The 21,005-nt window shown below is 58.6% G+C and overlaps 1 protein-coding gene across 1 annotated transcript; it reads left to right on the top strand.

Annotated features, from left to right (window-relative positions):
* The first annotated feature begins 7,946 nt into the window (after nt 1–7,946).
* Nucleotides 7,947–12,535, top strand: INHBB (inhibin subunit beta B). The gene is made up of 2 exons (XM_026510161.4): nt 7,947–8,431; nt 10,963–12,535. The coding sequence occupies exons 1-2, from the start codon at nt 7,984–7,986 to the stop codon at nt 11,736–11,738; spliced, it is 1,224 nt and encodes a 407-aa protein (XP_026365946.1). The 5' UTR covers nt 7,947–7,983; the 3' UTR covers nt 11,739–12,535.
* The last annotated feature ends 8,470 nt before the right edge of the window (nt 12,536–21,005 follow it).

Here is a 21,005-nt window from a genome sequence, read left to right as displayed (position 1 = left end):
AATAATGTCATGAAGGGATTTTATAATAATGCATATTCTTAGCTTCTTTTGATGAGTGATAGTGAATGTCAGTCGATGAGTATTTTAGTATCTGTGTCCCTGATGAAAGCCAAGGCACTGGCAGCTTCTTCTTTTTATTTTTAATTAAGTTCTTTGCTCTGTGCTGTTATTTCTGAATCAGTAGGAAGTTGTGGGGGTATGAGAAGCATTAGGCACTCTTAGGGAGATAAAGGTCAAATGGAAGTTTAACAGTTTGTATTTCTTCATCCTAAAGATGCTTGTTCCTTATCGATCTCATCTGTCTATCTATCTATCTATCTATCTATCTATCTATCTATCTATCTATCTATCTGTCTGTCTACCTACCTACCTATCTGGCATCTAGCTATATCGGACTATATCCATCTATCATCTGTATCATCTTTATAGCTTTCTTTTCCTTTTTCCTTTTTTGAAAAGGTGGAGATGGGCAAATCCGCACAAATCCCTGGCTTAAGACCAGCTTGCATGAAAAAACTCTGGGCAGACAGTCTCCACTGGCAGGGGGGCCCCGGGGATGCTGCCTGTTACCCTGAGCTCTGCTCTTGGTTCTATTGGCACCACTAATGTGGACCGACTCTGGGCATCTTTTACCAACTTGGAGAATGAATGCAAAATAGGCATTTGTCCTTCAGTAGGCCAGAACTAAAGCACTTTACCCCCTTCACAGTGAAGTCTCCTAATTAAATATAAATACGTTTACCCATCAACACAAATCTGATCATTCCCGTTTCACTGATTTGTTTTTTTTTTTTTTTCTCCAGCATTTCAATCATAATCTAATGTATGGGAAAGGAAAGGTAGGGAAAGAGCTGAGTGTGTTTGAGCCCAGGGGGATGGGTGAGAGATCCCTCCTTTCTTGGATTAGCACCTGACTCTGGGTGGGGGGTGGATTATGAAGTGGGGGTGGGAGTGGGGGAAGGGGGGGTGGAGAACACAGAGGCAAGACTGGGGAGAGCAGCACAAATGAGTGTGTGCCTCCCCACTGTCCAGTGCCAAGGCTGCCCAGTGCTGGGCCGGAGGGAAAGGGCTCAAAGTTCGGAGCACTTGAAATTAACACAGCTTAACGAGCCAGCAATAGGCCTGGGCTGGGCCCGGGATTGAGCTGGTAATGGCCCTATTATTTTTTCTTCTACCACCACAGTGGTACCCCCTGCAGAATTCCCTTCAATGGCAAGACAGAGACCGTTTTACTGACAGCAAGAATTCAATCAGAGTCTTCTGTAAGCAAGGGGTGATCTTGCGTGAAGCATAACATCATGATGGCTCTTTCTGAGCTACTTGACCATGAGAACCTCGCCGGTATTGATTTGTGTGACTATGGAGTACCCAGGTGCACCGGGGGGGGGGGGGCGGGGGGGGGTCCGGGGGTCATACTGACTATTGGGAATAAAGGTCTTCAGCTTTCATATACATAAATGAATTAACCCGTTTATTGGTTTTGTTTAAAAAGTAGGATGTACAAGGATGTCTTGTCCGTACCCGTATACAAGAGTCATTTCCTTGGTTTTTTTCTGTGTTGCTCCTATCACCCGTGAGAACCTAAGAAATGCTATGTTGGGTTGGCCGTGCGTGGTTTTATTTTTGTTGGTGGCTCATTGGACAGGTGGGTCACTTCTCATTCTCCAAAGACATGGATGCCAGCATCAGCTCTGAAGTTCAAGAGCGGCTGAGAATTGGGGGATGCTATTTAAGGAGGGTTTCATGCTTAGAGTCAAGTGTTCCCGAAAAGGACATGGTGGGGCTTGGGGACGCAAAACAAGGAGACCTTTGAAATGCTCCATTTTTCCTCTGTTAGTTGCAAAATAACTAGCTCCTTGGGTTCTTGCCACACATGGGCACACAGGAGCCGCTTCTAGGACAACTCAGGGCAGAAATAGGGTGGGGGGAGAATCCTCGGCTCTTCCTGCCTCGCCCAGCCCTGGTGTCTTGATGGAACGCACCCAACCCTTCCCCTTTCTTCTTTTTGGTCCTCACTGCCACCACCTTCCCTTTGGCCCTCATCTGCTCCCTGATGGGCTGGCTCTCTGTCTTGCTACAATGCCACCAATGTCCTCCTAAAACACTCTTGCAAGGGGTCACAGCCCCTCCCGGCCTTATCACACCTTTCTGGGCCGACAAGGCACTCCTGTCCCTCCCAGTCTAGCTCCACTGGACTTGCTCTTGTTCCTTGCCTAGAACGTATTCCCATCACGCAGGCTCCTCTCCTGGATGACCTTTCCTCTCCCATGTCCGCCTGGAAAATGCCTCCTCATGTTTCAAGGCTCAGTTCAAATCCTGCTTCCTCTGAGACTCCTGGCAAATGTAGGCTGTTCCTTCTCGTTCCCACTGTGCTGAATTATCCCAGTTAGCTCCCAGTTCATTTGTGTATTAGCCTCCCCAGTAGACTGGGACGGGGTTGGGCTTCAGCTTTGCTGTATTGTCAGCAGCTAGTTCAGTGTGGTTACTGAATGAATGGGAAGGGATTCTGGGCGAGGACTAGTTTGTGATTAACATGTTGAAGTGGGATACTAACTAAATGCTATACTTAGCGCCTCTATTTTTCTAGAAAATAGACCAACAGGACAGCCATCCCTATGGGCGCTGTTGAAATATTTCCCGAATGTTACAAAACATGTTAAATCCTACTCTGGAACAGCCTCTAGAACCTTGCTGGATGGAGTGGCAGGGGGTCCCCCGGGTCCTGTCAAGCCAACTTCTTCCCAGCACCTCGGTCTTACTGAGAATGGGTCCGGGGACTCCCACAGTGATTTCTAGGATTCTTGCTAACAAACAAGAGATGTTAGGGGATTGGTTGCTGAGAGATTCCCCTGAAAAGAAACGACTAGAGAGGGAGCCCTACAACCAGGTTTTGCATTGCAGCCTGGTTTAGTGACTGGCTGGCAGCCTGCGAAGGCGGGTAAGCATGCTTATGCCTGGTGGGAAGCAGGAGGGAGCACACCTGTGATGGTCTTTCCCATGTGCAGGCCAACTGGAACTCAGGAGTCTGCATGTGAACCCCAGGCCCATTGATCAGACCACGTTCCGGGGCCTCAGCTCCTTCATCAGTCACACGGGATGAACGGACTCTGGGAATGTCAGCAGTCCCAGAGCAGGGCTGTGCTGGGCGCCAGGCAGCTACAGGTGAAGGGCACAGAGGGTCTCAGTCCTGGAGCTCATGAGTTTCAGAGGTGACAAGCATCCCTTCCCAGGCCACAGCAGAGCTGAAGGAGGTGGATAGCTGGTGGGGTCCTCCAAAGGTGGGCACCACCCGGCAGCCCTGATGAGAAATCAAAATCACCTTCCCATGCCTACTCTCTTGTGTCAAGGACTTGCCTCCGTGACCTCAAAAGCATGAGGGGGCCTCGGGGGGCATTCTGAAGGGACTCCATGCTGGTGTCTGAGCTTTTCCGAGGGTCAGCTTGGCTCCTGGCCCCTTGGGGTCCCCATGGCTGTGTCTCGCTTCGCCCTTGGCTCCAGCCTTGTTCCTCTCGCGGGTCTTGAGTTGCCAGGTGGACAGGACATCTCGTCTGGTCCGGCATGTGGCTCCTTTCATTCAGACTGAGCCACTCCAGAGAGGTGTGGTGTGGGACAGTGATGTCTGGCCACAGAGGGAAAGTCAACACCAGGTCCCCGAGCCCAACTGTGCCACAGGCCACTCTTCAGCCCACATCTCCAGTGCCACTGGCGCGAGGGCCTTCTCTTCACCCCGCACCCTGCAGGGGCCACGTGGCCAAGAGCTGCACCTGGGTTCTCTTTTAGCAAACGAGTTCTGAGGCTCATTTACCGTGTGCTTTGTCACCTGTGGACATTTTCAGTATCCCCAAATTGTCACTTAACTATGAGTTATGCAACAACACAAAACAAAACTGTTGTGAGAGCACACGCTCTGCGCCTCTCAGAAGAAGCCCTCTCACGTTTTGTGTGCCCGGATCCATAATGCCGCCATGTTTTCTTCCTGCCTTCCCTGCAGGCCCCGAGCTCCTCGTTGGCGGCAGGCAGCCAGCATTCTGTGGCGGTGTGTGTATTGGGGGGTGACCCGATCCTGCAGGAGGGCACTGGCTCCAGCACTCATGTGCCTTATTGTATTCAAAACTGACAGGCGCAGTCACGGCCCTGGCTGAGACTGAAGGCTGAGGTCACCAGGACAAGGAGAACAGAGCCCAGTGCTAAAAGAGGCTTTGAAGCAACAGGAACAGGTCCTTGCCCCTCAGTAGGAGATGGGGGCTCCCCCCCCCCCAAGCACAAGGTGATCTGGAAGAACTCAATTTACACCCTTGGCTCCTGTGGGCTGGGGGATCAGCAGAGGGCGGGATAATCCCAGCTTCTCGAGCAGATGGTTTCTGACTACCACTTGACCCAGTTCCCTCCCAGCAGATGACTGGCAGCAGGGCTGACAGCTCTCCACCAGGGGAGCAAAATGTGGACCCTCCTCTCAACCTCCTCTTCCCTCCTCTTCCCAGCAAGGCTGAGGTGGCTTCCGCCCCTCCAAGAGCCAGGTCAATGGGCAGGGTGTTGCCTCTTCCCAAAGGTGTGGAGCGCTCCCTCCCTCCCAGCCCTGTCCAGCCCGGGTGGGGCTCCCAGTGAGAATGGTGTAGCCAGACAGACAAGGATGCCTGTTGTGAGAGTACTGGGGAGTGTGGGGGTGCTCAATTCTTTACTGGCTTAATGACTCATTCATTCATTCATTCATTCATTCATTCATTCAATCAACTAAGCATTAGTTCAACAAGCTGCGCCTGATCCGGCATCAGACAGGGCCCACGAGACCTGGTCCTTGTCCTCCAGGAGTCCGGGGCCCCACAGAAGACACAGACAGGTGAAAAGTAACAGCCAAGCACTGGGCCAAGGAGCCTAATATGGCAAATAACTATTCAGGGCACAAGAGGGCCATGTGAGTTTCACCAAGGAGGAGACAAGGGGCTGGGTCTTTAAGACAGAAGGAGTTTGCCAAGTGGTTGGTGGCTGTGGTGATGGAAAGACCCAGAGAACCGGAGCTTGTGTGCCTGGTGGAAGACGCACGCAAAGCCGTGGAGGTGGGTCCAGTCTGGTTCAGGGCCACCGGGCAGGGCCACGGGGCAGGTGTTTCCGCCTCCTGCCTGGAGCTCGCAGGCTCCACAGGCTCTGGGATCAGGCAGGCGGTGGAATCAGAGGCCAGAGAGTGCTGCGTGTATGGGAACAGCAGAGAATTGGGCTCTGGAGACAGCCCCAAGGAGGCAGAAGGGCTGCCATCTTGGTGACCCTCCTGGGCCCCTGCTTCTGACTTCCCTTCCCTAAAGCCGTGCCAGCTCCAATGTTGCCCTGCAGGGCCAGGCACCTTCACGTCGGTTCCTCAGATTGGGAGGGAGGGGGCGCTCGGCCTCCAGACTTGCGGGCCTCAGCGGGGCTGCAGTCCGGGCTGAGCTCCACAGAGGCACGAACGGGTCTGAAGCTCGCTGCCTGAAGCTCCTCAGCTCGGGAGAGTGGGGACCGCTGAGCTGGAGGCCACCCTCCAGCTCCCCCAGATCCTTGGAAAGCCAGAATGACCTCCCACCCTGCTTCCACCTCACAGTCCTGCCTGTTGAGTGGGTGGGAGTCTGGGCGAGGCAGGGGACTGGGCAGGATGGTGGTGCTTGGCCCAGAGCGCTGTGCCCTGTGGGCATTGTCGTGCTACTCCGCGCCCAGGTGGAGGCGTAAGGAGGGACAGAAGGAACGACTGCATTTGGGGTTCTGGATGGTTTGGGTGTTCTGTGTTCATTGCCAGGGTCGCTTGTCTGGGCCACCCAGGAACTATGCCTTAGAATCACAGTGTATAGGGTTCTGTGAGGAGCTTGACCAAGTTGCCTTGTTTGGGGCTCCCAAGGTGTGACACAGGTGTTATTGTCCTCCCCCATGACGGATGATGAGATAAAGACTAGAGAGGGTGAACACTACCCAAGGTCACTCCTACAAAGCTGGCAGTGGCTAAGCCCCCGCTGGAACCCGGGTTTGTCTGAGACTAAGATCGACCACTTGGGGCAGGGAGACAGTGGTGCCGGAGACCTTGTCAGCTGCGCAAGTCCTGGGGCTCGGAGGTCTCCCTGCCGCGAGGCTCGTTCCCCACACAGTCGAGGATTTCCCTGGGGCTTGGAGCAGGCAGAGGCAGAGGCTGGCCAGGCCTCCAACGGCCACCGCCTCCTCTACCCCTCCAGCCCGCGGGGCCCACTCCTCGCCCAGTGCTCCGGCGGCCGGGGGCGCTCGGCTAGGGCACTGCAGCCCGGGAGCGACATCCACCCGCGGAGCCAGCCCGCGTCCGCACCGCCGCCCCCGCCTCGCCAAGCTCGAGAAGGTGCACCCGGGGAGGGACGGGGGCGGCCGCGGCGGCGAGAATTGCTTCTCCCGGTCGCGGAGGGCGGCGGCAGGGACGAGGGCAGGCCTGCGCGACCGCGGGGAGGGGGCAAGCACCGAGGGATCCCAGGCCAGGAGTCCGTCGGTGTCGCCTGCCGCCCAGCTGGGTGAGGGTCCGGGGCGCCCACGTGGTGGGAAAGTTTCGAGACAGCAAAAGTGGCCGGGCATTGCGGGGGTGGGGGGGAGGGGAGAGGGCCGGCTTGCCCCTCCTTCCCGCGAAGGCAGAAAGGAAAAAAGCGGGGGGAAGCGGGGGTGGGCGTGGGGAGCAGGCGGCAGCGACTTGAACAGATTCCGCCCCCCCCGGGGGGGGAAGCCGGAGCGGGGAGGCACGGACGGCCTCCTCCCGCATGGCCAGGACGAGACTCGCTCACCCCCCCCTTTTTTTTTATGCCAACGTCTATCTCAACGCGCGCGCACATACGGAGATTGTGCGGCTTTTTTTCCCCTTGGGAGAAAAAACGAGGAGAGTAAAAGAAGAGAGGGCAAAGAGAAGAACTCCTCGGCAGGCTCTGCACTGTGTCGCGGCCGGGCGCGGGGACGCGGCCGCCACCCTCCCGCTCTCTCCCGGCCCTGCGGCGTATGCCAGTGGGAGAGCGAGCTAGGGCACCCGCACCCGGGGACGCTGCGAGACTTTTAGGCGCTCCAACCAACCTCGCCGCCGCCGCAGCAGAAAGGAGAGAGAGGGTCGAGAAGGGCCCTGCCTCCGCCTCGTCTTCCTCGCACGGCGCCCCGCGCCCAGCCGGCCCGCGCAGGCAAGCGGAGGGAGGGAGGCAGCGAGAAGGCGGGCGGAGCGGAGGCCCCGGCGGAGCGCGCAGCGGCCGGCCCGCCCGCCGGTGGATGCGGCGCCCCGGGAGCCTAGAGACAACTTTGCCGTGTGACGCGCCGGGAGGACTGCAGGGCCCGCGGCCGGGGGCTCCGCGCCGCCTCTGAGCCGGCCCGCGCGGCCAGCGCTCCCCGGCGCTCCCGCCACTGCGCTCGCCCCGCTCCACCGCCCGCCCGCCGGCCCGCGGCGAGGACTACCGGCCCGTCGCCGGCGGCCGCGGCCCTTCCTCGGCGCTCAGGTGCGAGCGCGGGGCCCCGCCGCAGCGCCCGCCGCAGCGCCGCGCCAAGCCGCGCCCGGCTCCGCTCCGGGGACTCCGGCGCCTTCGCTTCCGTCTCGGCCAAGTTGAGTCGACCGGCCCTTTCGCCACCTTCCCCGCGCGGCGGCCAAGGCGCCGCTACCGCCGCTTTCGCTTCACCGGAGCTGGGGGCTGCGGGGCCCCGACGCGGAGAGGATGGGGGGAAGGCTGCAGATGCCGAGGCGCCCTGAGACGCCCGCTCGGCAGTGACCCTCCGGCCCCCTCCTCGCCCGCGCGCCTCTCCGGCCCCCGCGGCCCTTGGCGCCCCTTCCCCGCCGCGCGGGAGCCCCCGCGGCCCGGCCGGCCCCCTCCCCCTGCTAGCCGGCGGCGGCCCTCCCGGCGGGCGGGCGGAGGCCCGGGCGGGCGCGGGCGCGGGCGCGGGCGGGGGCGGGGCGGGGCGGCGCGCCGGGAGCCCGGAGCCCGGCCCTGCGCTCGGCTCGGCTCGCCTCGCGGCGGGCGCCCTCGTCGCCAGCGGCGCACCATGGACGGGCTGCCCGGTCGGGCGCTGGGGGCCGCCTGCCTTTTGCTGCTGGCGGCCGGCTGGCTGGGGCCGGAGGCCTGGGGCTCGCCCACGCCCCCGCCGTCGCCCGCCGCGCCGCCGCCGCCCCCGCCGCCCGGAGCCCCCGGCGGCTCTCAGGACACCTGCACGTCGTGCGGCGGCTTCCGGCGACCGGAGGAGCTGGGCCGGGTGGACGGCGACTTCCTGGAGGCGGTGAAGCGGCACATCTTGAGCCGCCTGCAGATGCGGGGCCGGCCCAACATCACGCACGCCGTGCCCAAGGCCGCCATGGTCACGGCCCTGCGCAAGCTGCACGCGGGCAAGGTGCGCGAAGACGGCCGCGTGGAGATCCCGCACCTCGACGGCCACGCCAGCCCGGGAGCAGACGGCCAGGAGCGCGTCTCCGAGATCATCAGCTTCGCCGAGACAGGTGGGTTGGTCCCACGGGCGGCCAGCTGCGGCCCTCGCTCCCCACCCCCTCTCATCCTCTCCCACCCCCTTCTCTTTGCCCATACGGGCCGCCGGAGCCGGCGCACCCTGGGGGCAACGCGGACTCCCGGCCCTGACGCTTGCCCCTGGCCCTGTGCGCCCCGTCCCGGTTGCCGTCCTTTCCCTCCCCCACCACCAGGCAGCACACCCTTTCCTGCCCCCCCTGTCCCTGCCGCTGAGCGCCTTGCCCTCCACCCCTGCTCTCTGAAATCAGGCCCCAGCGCCTCTGGGCGCGCATCCCCCTCCCGGCAGATGCGTGCAGCCCTGGCTCCGCGGGCACTTGCTTGGTGATTGCTTAATGTTTTTGTTTCCCACGATCGGAGTGTAGGCTTAGCAGTGTGGTTGGAGATGTGTGTGCTTGTTGATATCCGTGGGCCGGAGAAGTAAGAGAGAGAGAGAGAGAGAGAGAGAGAGGGAGAGAGTGTGTGTGTGAGAGTGCGTGTGTGTGTGTGTGTGTGTGTGTGTGTGTGTGTGTGCCTGCGTGAGAGGCCCCGGGGCCGCTTCCATCGCCGGGCAGCGTGGGCTTGCCAGGATTGCTGAAGCCTCACTGGGGAGAGCTAGGCAACCTCTCTTCCGATTGTGTGGGCACCGGAATCGGGCGGAAGGCAGGCTTCTCAACAGGTCCCATCATTTACGCAGAGAAAGACGCGGCTCTCGGGGGCAGCCCCGTGCCTCTCGGCTCGCCTGGCAGCGGCAGCAGCCCCCTCGCCTGAGAGCCGCAGAGTTCGTAGTTAACAAAGGGTAGGAGCCCTTTCTGGAATTTTCTCCGGGCCCTGGATTGCCAATTTCTACTACTGTCTAAATATAATAATTGAGAGACAGAAAATCTTTCGGAACTTTAAAAGAAGGAGGAAAATGTGCCGGCACTGAAATGCTGCAAGTGCTTTCCACTCCGCTGTCCTTTTCAGGACTTGAATGAGCCAGGCTGGCTTTTGTGCCTGGAGCTCAGCCCCATTTGTGCCGAGGGGACTGCGGAGAAGGTCGCAGAGGGGGAAGCCCTGGTGCGGGCAGGGCGGGGGTGGGCAGGGAGCTTGTGGGGGGAAGCGGTTGTGTCACCAGGCTGAAAATGCCCCCCACCCTCCCAGGCAGCAGGCAGACGGTCCTGGTGCCGCCTGGGGATGAAAAGGGATGAAAAGTTTTGCATGGCCGGGTGTGGAGAAAAGCAGAGACAATCGGGCTGGTTTGTGCTTAGAAAGAAATGCATTGCTGTTTTAGCTGTCCGACCGAGTCAGGGAAAGCTCGACATGCAATTAGAGAGCTTGGATTAAAAGGTGCTTTGGGGCCCAGAGTAGAAATGTGATTCTGGAAGGTCGAGGAGGCCTTTTGGTCCCGGTGGCACAAAATGACAGCGGGGGCTAGTATATTTCTGGTCCGTTTCACGGAGCCAGCTCTTTGACTTATAAATAACAGATTCAGGTCACAGGCAGCTCGTCCAAGACCAGCTTTTAAGGCTGCACTTTCCCCCATTTCAAAGTCAGATGTCAGTGTTATTAGAGGAGCCAGGCGAGGCCTGAGGAGGGGGCTGCAGGGCAGTGGTAGGAGGTTTGATAAAATCAGCTATGGTCACACAGTTGCCTTACTTGTTCTTCCTGCAAAAAAAAAAAAAAAAGGAAGAAAAAAGTACAAATTGTCAGAAGCGTCACTGAAATGTACCATGAGAGAGTAGTTGTGTCTCGGTTGGCATGGCCTCTCTTTTCGTTGAGCTGAATTATGGAGGAAACTAACAAGCCAGTTCCCCCTTTTCCTTGGCGATTTTGAACGTGCCATTAATGGGGAGCCAGTGTCTCATGAAAGGATTGGACCTCAAGTTTCAAGGCTGAATGTCCTCTCCCTTGGAACTAGTCAGAAACGAGGGCTGTACTTTGCAGCCTGCAAAGCACCCATTCCTGTGTCAGAAATCTGAGCAGAGCTCACTTGTTTGCAGTGGAGGTTCCACTGGGGGTTGGATCAGATCATGCTTAGGTAAACACTGGGAAGAGGCGGTAGGTGGCTCAGCTTGATTTTGCAATGCCCTGAGTTAACCAAAAAAAAAAAAAAAAAAAAAAAAAACCCAACCTCTTTACTGAAACAACCCACCCCAAAATCCTCAGTGCGATCCTGGTTTTGTTTTTCAGATTTCACAGATACCCATAACAACTTGTTAAGATCTTGGCCTCCTGACAAGTTCCTCTGTTGAGCTTTGAGGCCTGACAGCCTGTCTCCAGGGAGCCCTGGCCTGGGAGAGGTGAGGCAGGATTTTATAGGCCTGGACCCTCCAGCTCTGAGCTGATCGGGGTTTCTCAATGGAAAATGATTTTCTCTGCCTCTCCCAGGTTCCAGTCAGAGGCCCTGGCCCCAGGAACAGTATTTCTGGTCAATAACATTTTCCAGCTGCGTGGCAAGTTCACATTCCAGCATCATGCAGCAGAGTCTCTCCCCATTGCCTCGTGTTCTCCTTGAATTAACTTGGCCTGCTCTCCCACTTCTCCGCAGATGGCCTCGCCTCCTCCCGGGTCCGCCTGTACTTCTTCATCTCCAACGAAGGCAACCAGAACCTGTTCGTGGTGCAGGCCAGCCTGTGGCTTTACCTGAAGCTCCTGCCCTACGTCCTGGAGAAGGGCAGCCGGAGGAAGGTGCGGGTCAAGGTGTACTTCCAGGAGCAGGGCCACGGCGACCGGTGGAACATGGTGGAGAAGAAGGTGGACCTCAAGCGCAGCGGCTGGCACACCTTCCCGCTCACCGAGGCCATCCAGGCCTTGTTCGAGCGGGGCGAGCGACGGCTCAACCTGGACGTGCAGTGTGACGGGTGCCAGGAGCTGGCCGTGGTGCCCGTGTTCGTGGACCCCGGCGAGGAGTCGCACCGGCCCTTTGTGGTCGTGCAGGCCCGGCTGGGGGACAGCAGGCACCGCATCCGCAAGCGGGGCCTGGAGTGCGATGGCCGGACCAACCTCTGTTGCAGGCAACAGTTCTTCATCGACTTCCGCCTCATCGGCTGGAACGACTGGATCATCGCGCCCACCGGCTACTACGGGAACTACTGTGAGGGCAGCTGCCCGGCCTACCTGGCGGGGGTCCCCGGCTCCGCCTCCTCCTTCCACACGGCCGTGGTGAACCAGTACCGCATGCGGGGCCTCAACCCCGGCACGGTGAACTCCTGCTGCATCCCCACCAAGCTGAGCACCATGTCCATGCTCTACTTCGACGACGAGTACAACATCGTCAAGCGCGACGTGCCCAACATGATCGTGGAGGAGTGCGGCTGCGCCTGACCGCGGCAGGGCTGCGGCGGGGGCGGGGTGGGGGGCGGGCCCGGAAGGGCTCCTTCCAGCCCCCGTGGGAACCGGCTGCCCAGCCGGCGGGAGCGCCGGCGGTCCTTGCATCGGGCTGCCCGGAAGGGGCCAGGGCGAGGCCTGAAATCTTTTTCCACTACTTCATCGAGCAATCAGTCAAAGCCAGAGCAAGAACCCTCAACTGACATGAGATACTTTCAAACGCACACGTAGACACGCACAGCCAGACGCATCCTACCACCCACACAGCAGCCTCCAGGATACCAGCAAATGGATGCGGTGACAAATGGCAGCTTAGCTACAAATGCCTGTCAGTCGGAGAGAATGGGGTGAGCGGCCACCGTTCCCACCAGCTGGCCCGGCCACTCTAAATCGCGCCTTCCGAGCACACATAAAAGCACAAAGACAGAGACAGAGAGAGAGAGAGAGAGCGAGCGCGCTCACGGGAGCCACAGAGAGGAAAAGCAGATGCGGGGGTGGGGAGCGTGCGGACAGGGAGGAGGGCGGCGTGTCCCCCTTTGCTTGTGTGCAAGGCTGGCCATGCCTCAGCATCTCCTGGCTCAGACATGTTGGCTTCTTTCCCTGCCTGGGATCCTTCATGCTGCAGGACCAGGGAAAGCCTGTCTTTTCCCACCCTCGTAGAGGGAAAGAGGCCCAGAATGGACACGACCTGCCAGAGACCGCGGAGCCGTGGCAATGACCCTTTGACTGTTGCTTGGGTCCCTGGCGAGACTTCTATGTGTGTGTGTTTCAGGGGGAGGGAGGGAGGGAGAGGAGAAGGGTCTTAATTTGATGCTTTAACTGATCACTAGCAGTTGACAGACAGGTCATGCATTCCAGCTGTAGAATCGAAAAGGGACTTTTCTACCAGGTATGACCTTTGAAGTGAAGATTTGAATCATTTTACATGGGAAGAAAAACATGTTGCAATCCGTGCTCTTCGCTGGGGGTAGTCTTCTTGGACTGGTTGGGGTAGGGGTGGAAACGACCCCTAGGCAAGGGAATGAGCTCAGAGGAGGATATGGTGGAGTGGAGGCATTCTGGAAATGCTGGTGTCCGGGAGGGGGGTGCGCCCCTCTCCCAGCAGGGTTTGTGTTGGGGTGGGGGGGAGCAGTTTAGCTGGTCTTGGAGAGCTGGTGAAGGCTTTCAGCTGCTTTGCAGAAGTTGCCCGTGTGGGTCCCGGCCACCAGGGCTGGCCATGGACGTGGCCCCCCGCCTGCTCGCCTGCCCGCCCGCCCCTCCTAGCCCTTGCCGCCTTGCCTGAACGCACATGACCTAGCACTTGCCCAGCTGCGTGTGTCCAGAAGTGGCCCTTGGCAGAGCACTGAACTCGCTCCCAGATGCCCAAGTGCCGCGTGAACTATGCAATTTAAAGGGTTGACCCACACTAGACGAAACTGGACTCGTACGACTCTTTTTATATTTTTTTATACTTGAAATGAAATCCTTTGCTTCTTTTTTAAGCGAATGATTGCTTTTAATGTTTGCACTGATTTAGTTGCATGATTAGTCAGAAACTGCCATTTGAAAAAAGAAGTTATTTTTATAGCAGCAAAAAAAAAATACAGTTAAATGTATTATACATAATTTTGGAACCAAAGAGGCCAACAGATCAGTTTTAATTTTTATTAGATGGTGAGGCCATCTTCTATGAGGTGGACGTTCTGAACAATCCCGTGAGCGGCCTGCCAACGTTTCAGGGTTAAATGGATTTTGTTTATTCAGTTTGACGTGTCTTTTCTATCTCTACACACCCAGAAGGTACAGAAAAAAATGACTATGGTAGAATGCAGGTGTGCGTCCTTAAATCCCCACCTTTATGTTTATTTAATAAAGCTCCCCTTAGGTTCTGTTTCATAATAATTTAAAACCAAACAATTTTCCCATAGACTTGCTGTTAAAGTATTTTACATCTGTGTACAGTTTAAGAAAATAAAAGATTGAGTGCCATGGGCTTCCTGCCTCGCGTGGTGTGCGGGGCGCCGGGGTGTGGGCTGGAGGCGGTGGCCGGGAGGAGGGCGTGGGCCGGCCGGCCAGCTTGGATGCCCCTGGCCTCCGCGGCTGGCCCCGCGCTCTCGCAGGGCAGTCCTTGCCACGAGCACGGATGTCAGAGTCTAGGAAAAATGGCGGAAGGTAAAAATGAAGGACAATTAGCAAATTCATGAATTGCACATTTGTTTCCTCTCCTGGTCCCAAGTTCTACTAAGCCACATCTATCACCACTTGAAAGTGCCCGTTAAGCCCCCATCCCTGGGAGGAAATGTAAAACCTGGAAGGGTGAAGCCCACCTGACCTCCGTGGCCACCTCCATTCACTAATATGGGTGACCGTAACCCAGGAGAGGCTAGGACCTCAGGACCGAAGGGTGAACAGAAACAAGGCCGTGAGTATGCTAATTGGCCTTGCCTGCTGGGATTTTAACTGGGAGTAGGTGGTGGCCATGGTTTTAGTAGTGACAAAGGTCCAACTCCTAGGGCAGGGAGGACATGACATACCCACTAAGTGCTGTTTGATGGCATGCTTCTTTGGGAAATGGTTTCAACTTCATTTTCCAGAGCTGGGAATCTGAGGCTTGGAGAGGTTCAGAGCTTGCCTGAGGTCACACAGCCGGGACAGGCACGCCAGGCACTGGACGCCGGGTGCCCCAGCTGGCCCACCCGTTCCTCTGGGAGGACTGCAGCCCTAAGGCCGGGCCTTCATCTCAGGCCTTGCGGTTGCTTCTTGGCTTTTGGATCACGTGTGGTCTTCCCTGAAAATCTCAGGACATTCTAGCAGGCGGGACCTTACAGATTGATCTAACCCCATTAAGGCAACAACGGGGAAACGGAAGGAGGCTGTGGGCAGCGGGGGGGACATATCTCCATTGGCACGGCCCGCTGGTGGCAGGAGGCAGGATCTGGCATCTGTCTCTCTCCATCCTTTGCCCATGTGAGAGAGCTACTGCTCCGCCAGCCTTTTGTCCCGAGGGGGGTATTTATTGATCTGCAAGGTTTTCAGACACTGTACAAGTTAATTGGGGCAAAGAAGGAAATTTCGTAAAGACAGGCCTGGCCTGGGCATTTGGGGTGTAAGCCAGGATCGAGCTGCTTGTCTTCAGTGGGCTACGTCCAACCGCTGGTTGCTCTAGGCCCTTAGTCCAGACCCTGCCCACCCCTGGCCCAGGAGGTTCTGCTGGCAGCCTCCAGGATGGGCAGTGCCAGTGACCAGGGTGTCTCTACTGTGTGGATGTTGAGCACCTCTGGGGCCGACCTCTGGGGCTGAGCTTCACAGGGTGGCCCAGGGATCCCACAGTAGCCCCAGGAAGGGTCTGAGACTCTGAGGTCACGAGGCCAGTGGGCTGGCAAGACATGGTCTCTGAGTGGTGCTCTGCTGCCCTTTGCTGGCAGGGGTCCCTGTGGGCCCTGGTCCCACTGGGACGATAGTAGTTGGCAGTAACTTTTCCTGACAGGTGCGGTGAGGACAGGCCTGCATCCTCCGTCCCAGGGCTGAGTGTTCTTTCTCCAGTAGGGACATGCTGCTTCCTTCCTGTGCTTCTGTCGTCATAGGCGTCCCTGTTCCTTCTTTCTCCTTCAGTTCTCAGGCCTTTTCTGCCCACTGCTCTGTCCCATTCTCTGCCTCTGTCTTCCCAATGGGCAGGCCTGAGGGCCCGTTCTCCCTGGGGATGCCCCTGGAGCCCCACACTGCCGGCCAGAGTGTAAGCCTCCCACACTGCCTTCCAGGTCCTGCGCCTCTGACCCTGAGCCCTCCTGGTCTGCTTTAAGGTTCCTCTTTCTTCCCCTGTGTCCCTCTTTCCCTTCTTCAGGCCACCAGGCTGTGAGCCTCTCATAGGACCGATGGGTCAGGCAGGGCCAGCTAGGGCCGGCCAGAGCCAGAGGCTGCCACCCGACCTGCCTCAGATGTCTCCACCCCCACCCACTGTGATTCGTGAGATCCCACCATGTCGGATTCATCCTTGACTGACCTTCAGGGCCCTGAGACTCAGTGACTCAGTGGACCCAAGTCTGAGGTGGGGGGATAGGGAGCGGAGTGCAGTGAGGAGGCCCCCATATGCCGCACCCACCACCCCTCTGTTCTCCCCCATTTCCCAGATGGGCAGATGGAGGGTCCACTAAGCGGGGGCTCCGGGGGTGTCCTATGTCTGTTTTCCCTCCCAGCTGTCTGAGAGCTGGGCTCAGAGTGGAGCACACGGTGGGTCCCCTGCTGCCCAGCGCAGGCTGGAGGCGGCATTCAGGGCCTATTTGTGTCAGAGCTTGTATGCACGGTGGAACCCCAAGAGGAGCCTGGCAGAGCTTCCCTGCAGCTGCTAGACCTCCTTCAAGGGCAGGGACAAGGAGGGGGTGGGCGTAGGCTGCCACCAAGCCGTGAAGACCACTACGGGCCACAGAAAACGTGCCCATGTGGGCAGAGGAGCAGAAAGCCAAAGCCTTTCCCGCGGCAGAGGCTCCAGGAGGAACCCCAGCCCGTACTCAGCTTCCACTGGGCTATTTTGAGCAAATGACGAGTTACCCGTGGGCCTTGCAAGAGGAGCTGTGCCTGTCGTCGGGGAGGCACGGGCCTGAGTCGGGTGGGTGTGGCAGCTCCGGGAGCCCGTGGGCTGCGTGGGGGCTGCGGGCAAGCCGTCGTGGGTGAGCTCAGCGGTGCAGCGGGGGGATGGCTGTCAGCGGGAGTGGATGGGGAGTTGTGGGTGAGGTGGTGTGACTGCAGGTGTGTCTGCACGGGAGCCGCGGGGGTGCGAGACTGTGTGTTGCGGTGCGCGAGTTCGGGGCGTGTGGCTGGCTGCCTCTGAGGCCATGTGGGGGAGCGCGTATGTGTGGTTGAGTGTGAGACCACGTGGGCTGTGAGACTGTGATCGTGGTTGTGGTCGAGTGGTTGGTTGTGTATATTTCTTGCCATTTTTGTGTGCAACTGGCCTGTGGTACGCTTCGTGAGGGGGTAGTTGGATTTGCAAATTTGGCCCGTGGCTGGCGAGCCCCCTGCCCTCGGGTCTAGATTACCCCCATGCTGGGCAGGTGCCGGGCGCCGCGGGTCAGGGGGCGCGGGCACCGCGGGTCAGGGGGCGCAGGCACCATTTCTGTGGCTTGCGTGGTTGCCTTCAGCGTGGTGTCACTGCCCCCGCTGCCCTGCCCTGGCCACTCAATGCCGGGGGTGGGAGGGTGGGGGGTGTCACCATGGTGTCCCTGCAGCCCTGAAGCCACACTTTAAAAGTAGAACAGTACCATCTGGCAGTCGTTCTGTCACTCAACAAACATTTTCCTGGGTGCCCGTTCTTCTGTGCTGGGGGATCATCAGTTTGGTCCTCATAACCATCCTGGTCGGAGGGGGAGCAGGTATTATTGTCCCCATTTTACAGATGAGAAGGTTAAGGCTGAGAAAGCCATTCACTGAAGGTGACACAGCTCATAAGCCGCAGAGCTGGGATTTGTACCCAGGAGCTGTTTCCACAGTCACTTACAGCCACTGGGCTGCCCAGAGGAGGGGTCAGGGAAGACACAGCTGTTCTGGGGCCTACTTGGAAGAGAGGAGAGGCTGGGACTCAGGGTTTTCTCTGCTGCGCGCCCGCATCCCACAACTTCTGCCCAAGCCTCCAGCCTAGCACCTGTGCGCGGTAGCTCTTCTTCTCTCTGGCTATGGGGACCGCCATCCACACGCCATCCCTACTCCCTCCGTGGCCAGGTGCGTGAGATGACTGCTGGGCCTGATTCTTGGAAAACAGACTATGGATTGAGCAAAGCCGAGTGGCTGGGGCGGGGGGGGGGGGGGGAGGGCGGGGAGAGGTGGGGGGAGGGTGTAGGAAGCCGGTGGCTTTGCCTTTGTATCCAGCGGTGGTGGGGGAGGCGGTCTAGACAATCTTCCAGAAGCATGGGCTCAGGGCCTGCCCACCTGGTTTTGTGATCACAACCCAACCTAGCCTCTCAGTGTCCTCGTCTGTAAAATGGGGGCAATGACAGTCCCTACCATGGGGCCCAGAGGCTCAGGGGGTTGTCGCGAGCATTGAGACGCTTAGAACAGGGCCAGGCTCCGGCGTGATCGCTGTTCTCCAGCATACTTGCCTGTGTCAGGAATGGTGCGAGGTGTCCCGCCCTTCCTCCGAGAGGCCCTCTCTGATACACCTCTTTCGTCCTTAGTTATTCATTCAATGAATATTCACAGGGGCTGTGACGCTGCTGATGTTAGCTAACATTTATTGAGGATTTACAGCCATCAGCTTCACAACACTGTCTGGTTAATCTTTATGACCTCCCTGTTGGGCAGGTGAGGTGTACCCATTTTACTGATGAGGAGGTGAGGCTCAGGAAGGAGACTGTCTTGCTGGAGGCCTCATAGCTCTTCCAGGGGTGGCTGGCATCTGTGGCCTTCCAGATGCTGCCTCCTCTCCCTTCAGTGTTCTCAAGAGAACTTCGGGGCCCTTAAGCCCCAGGGGCTGGGGGAGGTGGAGGAGGACGTAGGAGAGAGAGCAGCTCTAGGGCCAAGGGGACCCAGGGCTGCTGCTGGGTGCGGCCTGGAGAGGCCTTTTAGAAGCCCTCAGCTGTCCCCGGGCGCCTGCCCACCTACAGGTCCCCCCTGGTGAGAACGGTCACTCCATGAACGGGTATAGGGACCTGTTTGAGGCCACCGCAGACCCCCAGAGAATCTGATGGGAGCAAAGATCCACAGAGGTGCTAAGAAAATGCACACTGGCCATGTTTGCAAGTAGGATTTCAAGGATGGATTCTTACACTCCTCATTGAGGCAGGGGAGCGAGGGGGGACAGAGAGAGAGGATTGCAAGAGGAGATGTTACTACCCACACTCAATTACAGGGACCCTCCAAATCCACGTCAGCTCAGGGGGCTTTGTGTGGTCAGACATTCCGCTAGCACTCCCCCTCCCCCTCCAGGCAGGCTCCTGTTCTGCCCCCTCCTCACCTCCTTCTTCCCACCAGGGCTTCCAGCTGACTTCCGTTCTCCGTGCCTCCCCAGCCCAGCCCCTCTCAGCCCTGGGTCTCCCTCCCCAGCCTCAGGGATGGTGGTGAGCGTGGGGTGGGTTCCTAGGTGCGAATCTCAGCCCTGGTCTGGAATGAGGGGTGTGGGAGGGCGGGGTTTGCCCGACTGCCTCCCCTTCCTCATTACTGTGGGGCCTTTGGGTGGGGCACAGGCCCTGGGGTCCTCCGGTAGGAAGGGGAGACCCTCCTTGCCCCCCCGGGGGTGTATGTGTGGGTGCACTTGTGCGCTTGCGTGTGTGTGAGAATCTGACAGGCTTCTCCACCCCTGGAAAGCTCGGAGCCTCTTGGAAGAGCCCTGGTTTTTAGGCCACTTGGGATCCCTGTCACTGACCCAGTAGGTGTATGGCCCCAGGCCTCTGGGACATTCTGAGGGTCGTCTGGTTCTGCGTTGGGGCTTTGGGGTGTCATCTCACTTCTCACCGGAGCCCTGGGAGGGGGGTAAGTCACTGCCATTCACCCCATCCACAGAGGAGGCTCCTGGGGCCACCTCCCACTTCTAGGTCCTCGGAGCTCCCTGAGCAGTGCGCTCCACACCAGCTCCAAGACTTCTTCCTGCTTCCCTGCTGTAGGGGAGGCCCCGAGGACACCCTGCAGCTCCGTCCGGGTCTCCTCCTTCCCCACCTGAGAGCAGCTTTGGTGACCCTCTCAGCACTAACTGCGCGCGTGGACTTTGGTGCATAAATCCATGGAGGCGGGGAGGGGGGGTGATACCTCAGACCCATTGTAGGCGAGTCATACCTTTGGGAGATGGCTGGCCGTGGGGACCAGGAAAGGGCTGGGGCCGCCTTGGCCCTGCAGGAGGGCTGAAGGCTGTGCCATTCACCTGCTTGTTGGTGGAAGCCACAGGCCAGCGCCGCAGTTGGGGGGTCACAGGTCTTTTTCCAAAACATACCCATGGCATTCTCCACCTTCCCTGGGTAATATTTTAAGTAATACTTGGTGGACCCTGTTGATCCCCTAAATAAAGTCCTTCTAGGGCCCCACGGCCCCAGGAAGAAGTCTGGTGGCTCATGGGCTCACCAGGGCCCCAGGCCTGCAGCTTTCCTCCCCACCTGGAGCCCGCAGGCCCCTCCTTGCCCGCCACACTCAGGCTTCGGTTCCCGTCTGCCGCTCACCACCTCCACCTCTATGCCTCCAAATGCCCTTTCCTGCCCCCAACACCATTTCTTCCCCTCTTGGGTAACTGTGCTTCACCCTTTGGGGCTCTGGAGTAGGAGCTCTCCTCCCAAGGCTCAGGATTCTCCTCTCCTGTCTTACCTGCAAGGTCACCCGCATACCTGCCTGGACTTTAGGGAAGGCGGGGTCTGTCTGGTTCACCACTGCACCATCCTAAGGCTAGGACAGAATTAGGGCTCAACACACAACTGTTAAATGAAGGCACGCATTCATGCTCAGGGGGAGAGGTCTGACCCCACTTGCCCATTTCCCTGATGGAGCCACTGAGGCAGAGGGGGTCGGCAGGACCAAGGGAGAGGCTCAGCCAGCTAAGACCCGAAGCTAGCGCTCCTGGACTGATCGGATCGGTGCTCCTGACCACGCCTTTGTTATTTTTCTCCCTTTTAAGAGCACCCCGTGCCCCACAGGTGACTCATACAATAGCATTTCAAAAGCCTGTAATTTGCCCTGAGTGTTCAGGCCTCGTGGTGAAGCTTAGCCTCCTGTATGAGCCTCTGCCGTTGCCCTGGGCAAACGCAAAGCCCATCCGCCTGGGTGGCAACCAAGTGCCCGGCCTCCAATAAAGTGTCCATGTTGGCTTCCCGCCCCCCTCCCCCCAGGGGCTCGTGGCACCCGAGGAAGACATCCCTCCCTGCCCTGGGCTTCCACTCCTGGGAAAGTGTGGTTTGCCACCCGAGGGTGTCTTATAAAAGCTCAGCCTTAATTAATCAATCACGGAGAGATGAATTGGTTAATGCGGGCCCCGCTGCCCCGCGGGTGACTGGCACAGTAACGAGTGTCAATTATTTCAGCATGAATAATGAATGCTCCGGCCGTGCCGAGAAGGAGTGGAAGGTGCTGAGTGCCGAGTCAGCTCTGCGGGCCAGCCCACCACCCCATGGGGTTCACTGTCCTCCCCAGGGGGTCTGAGCAAGGCCCTAGGGCAGTGCGTCCTCTTCTATCTTGGTGTGAGAAGGGGCCCCGGACGAGGGGTCAGGGAGCCGGACTCCGGCGCGGACTGGAAGCCTCCGCAGGGCAGGGGCCCGTCCGCTTGTGCGTCGCTCTATCCCCAGCACGGGGGTCGGTGCCTGGCGGGTGCATAGCAGGCGC

The sequence above is a fragment of the Ursus arctos genome, unplaced genomic scaffold (genome assembly GCF_023065955.2).
Source record: "Ursus arctos isolate Adak ecotype North America unplaced genomic scaffold, UrsArc2.0 scaffold_1, whole genome shotgun sequence".
Taxonomy (NCBI): domain Eukaryota; kingdom Metazoa; phylum Chordata; class Mammalia; order Carnivora; family Ursidae; genus Ursus; species Ursus arctos.
This window is presented reverse-complemented; position numbering and strand designations above follow the sequence as displayed.